Here is a 13,913-nt window from a genome sequence, read left to right on the forward strand (position 1 = left end):
GAAAATTCACTAGTTGAAATCATGAGTCAGTTGAAGCTAGACCAAATTGAAGTTAAACATTAACACCGTTGGATGCCGATCAGCTCAGTGGTCTAATGGTTAGGCACTCGCGCGCGAGACTGATAAGTCCTGGGTTCGAATCTCGCGGGGGGGATTGTGGATGCGCACTAATGAGGAGTCCCATACTAGGACGAAACAGCTGTTTAGTGCTTCCAGGTTTTCCATGATGGTCTAGCTTCAATTGACTTATGATTTCAACTAGTGAAATTTATAAATTCTCCACAAAACCCCTTCTCATAATAATTTCAAAAGAGATAACACAATTTATCTAAAATTGAAGTTGCATATACATACAAATAGTTTTATGCATTACAATCAAGCACTTTTCATCGATAGTATATTTCACCTACATATGTATGAATGAATCACCCAATTGAGTCACAAGACAAGCTCTTACTTACAATCCTCAAGATTAAAAGACGAAAGGGAGAGCAAAGAACACAATACACCGAGAGATGGAAACAGATATGAAAAGAATGAACAATAATTGGATATAACTGGAAAAGAAGCCCCAGGATAGAGTAGGTTGAAGAATGCTGGTTGGCGGTCTATTTTCCATCAGGAGTAACATGTAAGTAAGTAAGCATGAGTGAGCAGGTATGTAAATAAATGAGTAAATATGTAAAAGTAAAGCAGGATGGAGAGAAGAAAAGAAAAAAAGAGTAAAAGGAAGAAGTAGATATAAATAAGTAAATGAGTAAGCGTATGAGTGAGTGAGTGATTCCGTTAGTCAAAAAGAATATCTAACTTAATCCTTAACTGTTAACGCTGATTTTATGTTCAATGCTAACAACTTACTATTCTTATTTTATATTGTTGGAGTGATCCAGAAAATTGCTTGCAAAAGACGAGCAAGCATCAGGAATTACTAAAATGCGTTTCGTCCAATCAGCGTTCACTTGAAGTTTTTGCCAAAAATATCAAAGAAGCGAAACGCCACATGAAGAGGTTCTGATTGGCTGGTTGCTACACTGCTACTATGTTTAGTAGCATCCCAGAAACTTTTAGCATCCCAAGGTCATTTAAAATATTATGAAAACCCTGTATTTTCTGTATTAAAATGAACCTTGAGGTGAACTACTCGCATACTTTGAGTCTTCTCTCTCGTGTTCAGGTTGCTTTATAGTTCTAGCTTGGGGGTTACAGAATAGCCTAGGAGACGAATATAGCGTTCAATCCACAAGACTTATCATACATAGATCATAAATCGATCACCATTAAAAACCTTGAAGTACTGGGCAACTGTTTCTTCCTAGTTTAGGACTCTTTAGCAATTCACATCCACGATCCGGCACGTAGGACTTGGATCCAAGACCTTCTGCCTTGCAAGCGAACAATTAACCTCTAGACCACTATAACTAAATTTCTATAGTATTTATCAAAACACTTCATGTACATCAATATAAAATCACACATACAAAAAGAGTTACTTACATCAGCTGTTAACATGGAGATTTTATGTTCACGTGTATTCACTTGTTCTTTTAATACATTAATATGATGATTTTGATCTTGATGTTGTTTATCAGTCATTTCTAAACGTGATTGTAATGTGTATAATTCACATTCACGTTTTGAAATTTCACTATTTAACATTTCAATCTGGAAGTTATTTTTGACAAAACGTTTACTGTTATATTAGAAAGAATATTGAAAATCTTGTTAGATATGAAAATATGGTAAATATTTCTTAGTTGAATTCATGGATCAATTAAAACTAGACTACCATGAGAAACCTGTGGTCACCAGGAGGCCATTTTGTCTCAGTACGTAACCCCTCACTAGCACGCATCCACGATCCTTTCCGCGGGATTAGAACCTAAAACCTTCGGTCTCGTTCGCGAACATTTAACCTCTAGACCACTGAGCCGGTATCCAGCGCTATTATTGCTTAATTTTAACCAATCTACGAATAAATGTTTCCTTTAATTAATTATTTAATAACCTTTTTATGGTTAGTATCACAAAAGCATTGGAAACCAGGACAAAGTAAAAATTTCATTCATCCTAGTATGAAACTGTATAGATTGAATTATAGCAACTCACCTACAATCAATTTTGTTTATAATTAATTTTGTCGAGTTCTTTTATTAACTTATTCAATGGATAATGTTATTCGAATAGTAACAATTAATCTATTCTTTGTACTATTATGGTTACTATCATGTCTGTATAAACGTGTATGCTTAATCAGATGAACAACCTACCAACGCATCTCTCTTTAGCCTAGATGTTAATCACTTAAATATCGCTCGATAAGTCATTCTCTTCCCGATGTATATATGTACTCGAATCAGTGGAATGCAGGATGTACGTTTCGTCTGAGTGGATAACACAATGGTGTTTGAAGCGAACGGTACTGAGTGAACATCAACTCTGAAATGCAGGTACATCTAGCTGACGAGTTCGAAATGGGAAGAAACGCGCTTCCTTGATCCCACTACTAGCCACTATCCATCTTTGTGAATTAAGGCAATATCGAGGCAATACGCACACTATGCACATATGCTAATAAGATACTGATCAATTGTACTTTTAAAACCTTAATTGGAAGATTCAAGCAAAAGAATACCAAGTGAATTGCTAACATCATTAGATAAGCTAAGAAATAAAAAAACACCTCAGAAGAATTAAACTGCCATCTTTGATCGATCGCATTATTGTTTTTGTTTTAGTGATTTATACGTCTTGGCTTGCGTTCAAAAGGTTTAACGTTTGCAACGAATCTATTGCCATTAAACTTAATGTTTAATGATTATTAAGAATTTTCGGAGAAACAATTTCAGTCTACTTTTATTTCTAATAGGATCAGTCGACGCTAAATCTAACCCTTCATATCTAAGTGAAGGATGAGTTTTACCGCTGAGATGTCTTATACAAATATGAAACACAAATCTAACGTTCCCTGTTTTATCGATCTAACTATCTAGTTTAAGTCAATTCACTACACTACACTACATTATAAACTCCTCAGCAGTGTAGGTTCCACAATTCCAAACATGGGATTCAAACCCAAAACCTTCAGTTAGTTTCACATGAATGCTTAACCTCTAGACTACTATTGAGCAAGTATTCAACAGTGTTAATATATATATATAACTTCACAACTAAAAAAAAATAATTTTTTCTTCTTTTCATTTATTCCATATAGAGGATTATTTCCAGATTGTACGTCATAAAGTTTATCTACTTTTCTGTCGAGAATTATATTTTTGTTATTTATTTTCTCTACTTGGATATTCATTTTAGTTCAAGTTATAGAAGTCACATGGTACTATTCTAATCAATACTTGTTGTCACCATCTTCTTTCCTATATCATTGTATCTATGTAAGCTATTGAATTATTATCACCCCCACCCACCAAGAGAAATAATATGAAAAAACAAACAAATGGATTATAATAAAATAAGAGTAGAATAGATTTCATAAATCTCAAATTGTATATAAACAAATGAATGGATTATTATAGAAAATAAATCAACCAACTAGAGCCTAATAGATTGGTTTAAAATATTCAATTGACTCATGATCTTAACCATTGAAATTACTACCATATCCACAAATCCCCTTCTGATACTAATTAACATATGCTCACTAGTGACTAGCTTCAAGAGGTATATTCTGGAGTTCTAGTAAAAAGCAATGACTAGTGGAATTCAACCGGGTCAGTTGTGAGATAGTAACTACTCATTGAAGATAATGGTGGAAGTGTCGCTCGATTTCGTGAATTAGTTGAAGTTAGACATTAACACCATTAAGTGCCAGCTCAGTGTTTAAGCGTTCTCGTGCGAGACTGATAGGTTCTGGGTTTGAATCACTTGAGGCGGGATCGTAGATGCGAACTGCTGAGGAGTTCAATGCTAGGAAGCTGGTTTGTTCACTCCCACAAAAGGTTGTTGCTGATGGTATCCGGCCAATGGATGTTGGGTATCTTGTATAGACAACTACTTATAAATACTTGCACCTTATTGATGATGGTTGTAGTAGTTCTCCATGTTTCAGCTCGATACAGTAGAACTGTCTCGACGTTCGTTTTGAAGATTGTGACTTTAATCTTGGTTGACGGTTGTTTTAAGTTCTATATGTTCTTCAATTGTAGGAATGCGGCCATTACATTGCCAATCCTCGCCTTTACGTCTAAATTTGATCCTCTTTACCCATAGATGATGCTTCCCAGGTACGTGAAGGATTCTACATCGTTCAGAATTTCGCCATCAAGTCCAAATCGTCTAATTGGTTCTGAGCTGTCCATTGTATTCCGTGTTTTCCCTCAGATTTCGAGGTCTTCATAATCCCATAATTAGTTAGTAGTATCAGAAATAATATTATACATAAACAATATGACTATAGTGTTATCCTACAAAATATTAATTAATCACTTACTTTAGATTTCAGAATACGTTCATTACTTCGAAATACTTGTAAAGTTTTATCTAAATCATCAATCCCACTGCTAGTTGATGTATTTGGAGTAATTAGACCATCATCTCGAAGACGAGTAATTTCATCTTCTAAAAGACGTATTTCATTTTCCAAAGTTAAAATTTTCGATTCCTTTAGTATGAAAAAAATGATGTGAGTAATAAATAGATGCTAAATTTATGACGAGTTAAAAGATAATAATGATAGAACTTGGCTCCCAAATGCCTTGGTACGGCCGAGAGTGGGGAGAGTCCGCTCTCCCTCTCGAAATGCTCTCACATGGCTACGTGCATACAACCACTACCAGGGAAGTCCTACTCATCGCCTTCTTGCGGAATTACTGTTGTTTACGATATTGAGAGGACGAAAAGCGAATGTCCGGTGCTCTAACCGTGTTGGTGAATATGGAGGATCCACCTGGGGGAGTTGGAAAACCGTGGTTCTAAAACAATGATTCGCATGGGCTCTAGTATCTTGAAGGAATAAATGACATATGAACCAATGATTGGTCATCGGCTACCATAGGACTGAATCTCCTGATGTTGCTTCACTGCCTTGTGGATTAGACCTTCAGGTCGAAGGCTCCATGTGTGGCGCTGTAAGAAAACCACCTGTTTCGGTTTGGGCACCCGGATGGTATCTCAGCCCTTAGATAAATCGAATAATTTATGTTGTGCAGATCTGTTTAGTGCCTCCTTGTAGCAATCTTTGTGTGTTTAAATAAATAAAATAAATTTGGTACACGATAAAATACTAGAAGATACACCAATCATTAAATAGATATCGTCCAAAAAAAGTTCTGGAACGAAGTTTGAGGATTCATAGTATTGGAATACAAGGAAAGTTAAACTTGCAATAAGCATAAGACATAAATGTAACTTCTACATAAGTCAGATCACTTTCTATGCATAATACTGAAAGATTTTTAATGGGTAATTTACATGGTCATAACCAATCACCTAAGTAAATTGTAACTTTAATGTTCTGAACCAATAAATATCCAACAGACGAACTGATTTGAAATCTTACTTTTATGACTATATCCGCTTCAGAATACATTGAATATGTAACTATCATACTATCAATCAAATAAGCTGATCGCGTTATGTTCCCATTTGTTTGGTATTTCATTAGCGGTGAGACTATAATTTATGGACGAACCAATCAGACATAAGGTAACAAGTCATGAATTTCGGCGCGAAATTCACTCATGCATTTTGCTAAACAGAGATTTAGCATTATAGCTGATATCAGTTCGTGATGAAAACCCTAAATCTAATTTTTAACCCTAACCATCAACTGTAAATGGAATTCCTAACTGGTTTATAACCTTCATTTAGTCCTAATCAGTAGGTGTCCATTCTCAGGGTCACTTCAGCGTCGCTCAAAGGTCGTTCATAAATTATAGTCTAACCTCATTAACCACCTACATTTCGCTTTACCCATCTCAACTCAGAACAAAGTTAAGAAGAAACCAAGATATATTTCAAAATAACCCGGAAGATAAGATGTGCAATCATAAAACATACGAATGCTCATGCTGTATTCACTCTGGTTTATTGTTGTATCGTTTACTATCATTGATTAGTTGAAAATAGAGTGATGTTTTTCATACTTGTTTACTCTCATTATTTTCATTTGTTCTTGTAATTTGTATGCTCTTAGATAATATAATTCTTACGTCATCCGACTATTCAGAGATCAGTCTTCTATATTAAAACCCTTATGTTGTTGAGAAGTATGTGAATAATATGGTGCATTTTGGTGTGAATACTGACCAATTGAATTTTCTTATAGACTCCTGTTCGGTATCAGTTTCCAGCTTGATGACTGGGGTGAATACGTTGGTCACACTAGTAATGTCAATTATTTTAACAGTGTAAGTAGTTAATAATTAATTGTTATCTGAGGAGATCCCAATATGCATATAAAATGCTCTCTCATCATTTCCTACGTTTTGTCGATTATATTAAAATGTTCTTCCATACCTTATAATTATCTTAATCTCATTCATTCCTTGCCAACTATACCTCTTTGATTTAGATTGTAATAAATATTACAAATTCAAAATTTTTGTAAAAGGAAAGGCTTTAAATTTTAGATTAGGCAAGAGTTCCCCAAAATATCAAATGATACTTTAAATGACTAATTTTGATCAGTCATCCAAAACTACAGAATGGTACTCATTACTTTCAAAAAGTTGATTTGGCAAGACTAATTTATGGACGAACCAATCAGGTATAAGATAACAGGTCTCGGACGTTTGTGCGAAATTCACTCATTCATTCGAATAAATACGGTATTGGCATTAGAACTGATATCAGTTCCTAATGAAAACCCTAAATCTAATTTCTCACCTTAATCAACAACTGGAAATTATGATTATAATTCCTTACACAGGTTTATAACCTTCATTTGGTCCTAGTTATTAGGTGGACACCATCAAGGTCAGTCTGGCGTCGCTCAAAGGTCTTCCATAAATTATAGTCACACCGCTGATTTATGTATTTAATGTGAAATTTATCTAAGTTACTACTTTTGTTTTATCACAGGAAATCATATAAAACAAACATCCACGGTTGATGAGGCAAATTGAAATGTTTAATTCAACTTCCGGTTATGTCTGTTGTACCCATTTAGAATATAGACATTTTAGAAGTACAGATCACATATGTGCCTGGTTCTACGTTGTAGCTGACTGACTGACAAGCATTGATTAAATTCAATATAATTAACTTTCCATACTAAATATTAGTTAGATTTATAAATCAAACGATCAACTCATTTTAAAATGAATTAATCATTTAGAAGAATAAGTATAATTGTCATAACAACTGTCTATTACTTTCTAAACATTTTAATCACGTAATAAAACAATTATATCATATCTATCTAAATTGTCTGTTACCTTGCCTACTTAAAACTTATTTCATCCAATCAAATTATTATTATTTATCCTTTCTCTGATTGGTTCATTTATCTTATCATTATAATATTGATTAGAATGATTCGGCATCAGAAGGGGGTTTTGTGGAGATTTTAGTAATTTCACTAATTGAAATTATGAGCCGATTGGAGCTAGACCACCATGAAAAATCTGGAAGCACTGGATGGTCGTTTTGTCCTAGTATGGGACTCCTCATTAGTGCGCATTCACGATACCGCCCCCCGCGAGATTCGAACCCAGGACCTATTAATCTCGCGTGCAAGTGTCAAATGATTTCAGTCGTTTATTTTTGTATATAACATTAATTCATTCACTCTTTTTTTCAAAATGTAATCTTAGATAGGAAGGAATCTTAATATGTAAGAAGAAATTAGTTCATCAGTAAATACCTTATAGAAAATTCAGATATTTAATGTTAGACATTAAAGAGAAGGAATGTATTTGTAAAATCTCAGATTAATAGGCAAAATATCGGATCGAATTCAAATTTATTCGATGAGATTTTGCACAAATACAACATTCTTCCTCTTTAATGTCTCATATCAACTCGGCGTTCAATTACTATGAAACTATTCAATCAAATTAAGATGAAAGTTTTTATTTAATGTTGTTTTGCATAATGTTAAATAATTCATGTTATGTCCCGACAAGAATAATGAATGGTAACTTTTGGGATCTATTGATGGGCCAATACTGTTTTATAACGATTAAGTAACTAAACTATGCATATTCATATTCCTCTTATTATAAGCTTTATTTTGACCCATAAACTATTATTATACGTTTTACCATTCTTGAGTTATACTCAGTATATTAATTACTACCTCCCTCATTCACAGCCACATCTGGCTAATTCTTGTTGTTTCATATTTTATTGGTACTTTGTGGTCTGTTTGATTGGTATATAAACTCAGTGTGTTTGAAATATAATGATTCATATTGCAGAGGCTCGAAATGGTGTTCTGGACTTAACTGGCTGGGCTAGGCGGAAAGCAGAACCAGTCAGGATTCTAGGTTGCCCACACGTGTTTTACGCGTGCCCTCTAATCGGCGGTCACAAATTATAACAATTCATTAAAGAAAATTTAAGATGAGAAGTTTAAGATTAGTTATAACAAATTTTGGCAATCAAAATATAAAAATGTGATCCAAGATACTTTTGATTAGATTATATAACGAACGACTTAAATGATCTCGCTATACCATGAATAACTATCAAAGTGAAGTTTTCTCGGCGAGACTATAATTTATGGACGACCTTTGAACGAATCTCAAGTGAACTTGAGAAATATTAGCCAATCAGCAAACAGTAAGTGTAGACTAAAACTATATTATACAATACCAAAGAATTAAAGTGGATACACTTCTTATACATGGTTCAAAAACTTGTCAAGGTTAGAAAGAGGTTCAGAGATTCTAAAATCGTAATGCATGCAGTAGAAGAAATCATCCATACGGCTACGATATAGTCGGCCTCTGGAGCCATGATAAAGTCTCAGAAACTCTTACAGCCTCGACCATATAGCTTCAATATTGTTTATGTGTATTCCGGTTGTTGAGTACACAAAATGCCACTTGTGGATAACGACACGATGCATATAACTAAGCCTATGTAGGAGTCTGCATACTCTCCAAACATCCGTATATATTGTAGTACCTGGCTGCAGCCAGTGTTACTGGTGCTTTTATTATCCAGTTCGCAATAATTGTCGTAAGTTGCCTTAGTTAGAAATTATATAAAGGGTTTTCATCACGAACTGACATCAGCTGTGATTTTAGAAATCTACTTAGCTAAATGGATGAAAGGCTTTCGCGTTAGAATCAGAGATCTATTATCTTATACCTGATTGATTCGTCCGCAAAATTATAGCCCCGCTGTTTTATTCGTTATAGCCGCTCAATTATCATGTTTTGTACAAAACGCTCGGTGAACCGATCACACGTTAGCATAAAGCACTGAAGTTGGCGCCGTAACGTTGAAATCTCTGAAACGCCTCTGATCGGCTCGTCCATAAATTAGTCTCGCCGTTTTCTCTATTAGTTAAATTCATGAGACGATTTAAACTAAATCATCATTGAAAATCTGAAAGAACTAAACAGCCGTTTTGTCCTTGTATGAGAATGCTCAGTAGTGCGTATTCATGATTCGGCACACAGGACCGAAACCCAACATCTTCGATTTTGTGTGTCAGTGCTTAACCTCTGGACTAATGGACCGGCATTGAACAGTGTTTCCAGGTTTTCATTGGCGATCTAGCATAGATCATCTCATAAATTCACCTATTAAAAATACTATAATCTTCACTTAAAGTTGATAAAAGCCGTATTTAAATTCATATACAATGTTTTGTGTTAAAATTCGCTATTTTTTCCCAAATATTTACTTTTGTATCAACCAATGATTGTAATGTTTGAGTTTGTCTTGTATCATGTCGAAGTGTTTCACATTCTTGTCTAAGTTGTCGATGTTCTTGTAAAAGTGCATCAAAATCCTGTGAATTTATTAGAGAAAGAAAAAAAGAAAGAAAACAAAACAAAATGAAATTTACTAAATTTCAAAATGGAAATCTTCACTACAACAAAAACGAAATTCATAGTGTCTATGTGACTAAATAAGCTTTAAATGATTACAAGCACATTCACTTATTTGATTAGTAGTATTATAGTGAATGAGGACACAGGCATGGTCTTAGTATAATCTGAGCACCATACAGTAAATACTTCATTTGCGGAATATCTATCAACTGTCTTAGACTTTTAGTGGGGCCCTTTTTTATTATCGTCATTTAGATCGGACGATGTTTGTTGATGGGCTCTCCACTCTGGTGGCCCGTGGATCTGAATCCAAATAGATTGTATGAATGGTTTTTGTCGAAATATATATGTCGCCTATCCTCCTGTATAATCATCGACTTAAATCGCGTTAGTCAATAAAGGAATTAAATAAGTCAAATAACGAGAATGGATTATTGAATACATATATTTTGTAATATGAAGCGAATGAAAGAGAGCGAAGTGAAACGGCGCGCAGTGGAGATGGCGGGTAAACCAACTCCATTTAACCAAGGGTTAATCAATATTACTACACATGATCTTAGCTCAGAGAGCCGAGAAGCGATATTTATAGTCACACAAAAATAGGTTACAGACGTATGATGAGTAATGGGATAAAAAGTGTACACACACAGATGCGCTCATATAAAAACAGACAATGTTGACAAGTGAATAACTAACATGATCAAAGTGTGGCTCAAGTAGAATGAATAGATTGGTTTGTCTGAAAGCTAGAACAAGGTATATGGGCTTAACGTAAAATAACCGACACTACAAACTTCATTGTTCCTTCATTTTCAATATTAATCACTTTCTGTTCTCGTCCTTTTCTTGGTTGATGAGACATATTACTTATATCTGTCGACATCAGTAGCTTAAACCATAGTGTGATTATTATAATTATTAACTAATAAGTCGCTAATCTCGTTTTGTAAGAACAATCTTTTAACTTGACCGGATACATCAGTCTTACGTATCATTTTTTTTAAATATTATATTTCCTATCGTCTGTTTGCTTTTGATGAGTTCCTATCCAGTTTTAGAGATACACTTTCAATTCATTGCCTAAAGTATGATTCGAAATTTTGTTGTGAATTAAGGCATTTTAGCAGTTATTTAATGATAAATTCTAAATTATGATGAATTCAGCTTATTCTGTAAAATATTTTGTTCTTTCTATGCTTGATCCGTTAATGAGTTATGAATATCTTCGAACCTAGAACATATGTGAATCATTCTCAGTTGTAACAATACGTCAGTACAACAAAATACACGTATCAATACAAGTCAGTCGGTCAGCTACAACGTAGGACCAGGCACATATATACATCGGTCCAACTTGCCATACTTCATTAACACAACAAGATGAACACCGGATTCATATAAGTGGTTAATTCAGAGGTGGTAATATATAAAAGGAAGATTGTATATAAGGATATAGTATAGGAAGAAAGAATTAGTTCGTAGAAAGAAAGATATGAAGCAATTTTAATCTCTTAGTTTAAGAGAAGACAGAGAGTGTATACACCGACGCCATTGTGATAGATTCTGAACCATTTCACCAAGAGTCTCCAACCATTGGTTACGATAGTCACGCGGACCCCAACCAAGTAGTCTACATCTACCAACATGGCTCAGACTAGAAGTTAGTGACTTCAAGCACTGATGTCACATTTTGGTTTGGCCGCCCCTAACCTTCTTCCAACCATCTCCAACACCGGTTAGCATTGCACGTCGTGGTAATCGGTGTTCGGGCATACGTAACACGTGACCCAACCATCTGAGTCGATGAAGATTCACAACCTCATCAACTGATTTACCATCATTCCCTAATACCTTGCGTTTAACCTCAATATTACTTACCCAGCAGACGCCAGCAATATTTCTAAGGCATCTGTGGTCAAATACTAGTAGCTTACGAGTGTCTTCTACTCTACCTCTGTATCAATACAAATCTCAGAGTAGTAGAAATAGTGACAGTTACAGTGATAGTAGAAAGATTAGACATAGATTGTATGAACCATAAAAAATGAATTCTTGGAATAAAATATATAAGACAGCTTTAAAAGTTTTAAATGTAAAGGGGTTAAAAAGATTGAATGCTTCTGAACCATTGTAAATGATTCTTAGCCAAAGTCTCTAAACACTGGCTATTATAATCAAGCGGACCCCAACCAGGTAGTGTTCACCTATCAACAGAGTGAAATCCAACATGTAATAACTTCCTAGACTGAATACACGTCTTGATTTGGGATTCCATAGTTTTGAATCAACTTATTCCTACAACAATAAATATTCCTCACCGAGATGGGCTATTATAAGACATACATAATGCTCTAATCATTTTGGTTGATGAAAATTCCCTTTCTTATGAGCTGATTTGTCGTCCTTACTCAAAGAACTTAGTTATTTTTGTACTGACTGTAACTCATTTGTAAGTTTTTTTTTTCTAACTAGTTAAGATGACTTTACTTATCTCGTATGTACAAAAATTAAGGACTAAATTCCTTGAATACACCTTAAATATCAGTATAAAGTTGTGGAGATTGTTGTGTTTTGATTAAGATCATGAATTGATCAATGTTAGACCACCACCACTGAAGACTTAGGAGCACTGGATGGTCGTTTCATTCTAGTATAGGACTCCATAGCAGTGCGCATTCACTAATAATACAGTAACTCGCTCATGTAAAACTTAGGGTAAATGTTTTCAAGTATGTCTTGTGAACTGAGAACACAAACAGTATCAATCTTTTTTTCATATTTCCGATAATTCAATAATCACTAGGACTGTTTGCCTAAAAATAGGGTTAATCTTTCATTTACTTGACAACAAAACTTTAAAATTGTCTTTTATTTTGATTATATCTTTTAGATTAGAGTACATTATTAGTTCGTTCTGCATAAGAATATACAAAATGGAATAACTTTGTTGAAATTAAGTTCTCTGACCTGAATAGTCCATCAAAAAATACAAGCTTCAGTAATAAAACAACCATATTTTCATCTTGAATATCTTCCTCATATTCAGTAAGTTATGATCCTATTAATAAATGATCCAACTCAGAAAACTCAATCTCATTAAAATTATCTCCCTGAAGTGAAAATCTTTGCGATCAACTCCATTGAAATGGTCATCATTTCTTTGTGAGCTATTATCAATTCGTCTATTGATTCATTTAAAACCTTAAGCGACCACCTATTTTATACTGCATAGAATTGTTATTCAACTATTTTCTGGTAAGTGCTTTTTAACGAGTTAGTCTTCAACGGGATGGGGTCGCTAACCATGTGCTCACCCTCCTTTTTTGTACGAACTTGCGACCGGAAGTAGCCCCAGAGAGGCCCCAGGCAAAATACTTCGGATCCGTTGGCCAGACATTATCGACAAGAACATACTGTAGGGGAGAACAAATTAGATTGTAGAGGAGGAAGAAATCAGGAAGAAACGCTGGAAGTGGATAAGACACACATTGATGAAAGCACACAACCGCGTCACAAGGCTAGTCCTCACTTCGAATCCTCAAGTACAGAGGAGAAGAGGAAGACCAAAGAACACATTACGCTGAGAAATGGAGACAGATATGAGAAGAATGAACAAGAATTAGACAGTACTAGCAAGGAAGGCGCAGGACAGAGTAGGGTGAAGAATGCTGGTTGGTGGCCTATGCTCCATTAGGAGTAACAGGCGTAAGTAAGTAAGAAAGCCAATTGAACTGATCCCTAAAGTGTTCTGTTCATCGATCCAATCTCCTGGAATGAGAATGTATAATATGTCCATCTTTCTCTCAGAGTGTTTCGCTAACACTCGGTTTCCTTAACAAGTCTGAACAATTGTCTGCTATTACCTATTGCCGTTGCCTTTTCCATCTCTCTTGCTTTCGCTACCCACCACTGTTCACGATCATTGCGTAGACTTCTTGTCAGCTT

The 13,913-nt window shown here is 34.8% G+C and overlaps 1 protein-coding gene across 1 annotated transcript in view; it reads right to left on the reverse strand.

Moving 5' to 3' along the window:
- Positions 1-13,913, reverse strand: part of MS3_00000154 (uncharacterized protein) — a 109,153-nt gene that overhangs the window by 83,970 nt on the left and 11,270 nt on the right. Inside the window, exons 3-5 of the mRNA XM_051208037.1 lie at positions 9,815-9,922; positions 4,445-4,615; positions 1,495-1,662 (exon numbers count right to left, since the gene is read on the reverse strand). Coding sequence (XP_051069978.1) covers positions 1,495-1,662; positions 4,445-4,615; positions 9,815-9,922 — 447 coding nt within the window. The remainder of the gene's footprint in view (positions 1-1,494; positions 1,663-4,444; positions 4,616-9,814; positions 9,923-13,913) is intronic.

This window comes from Schistosoma haematobium, chromosome 3, assembly GCF_000699445.3.
Source record: "Schistosoma haematobium chromosome 3, whole genome shotgun sequence".
NCBI classification, from domain to species: Eukaryota; Metazoa; Platyhelminthes; class Trematoda; order Strigeidida; family Schistosomatidae; genus Schistosoma; species Schistosoma haematobium.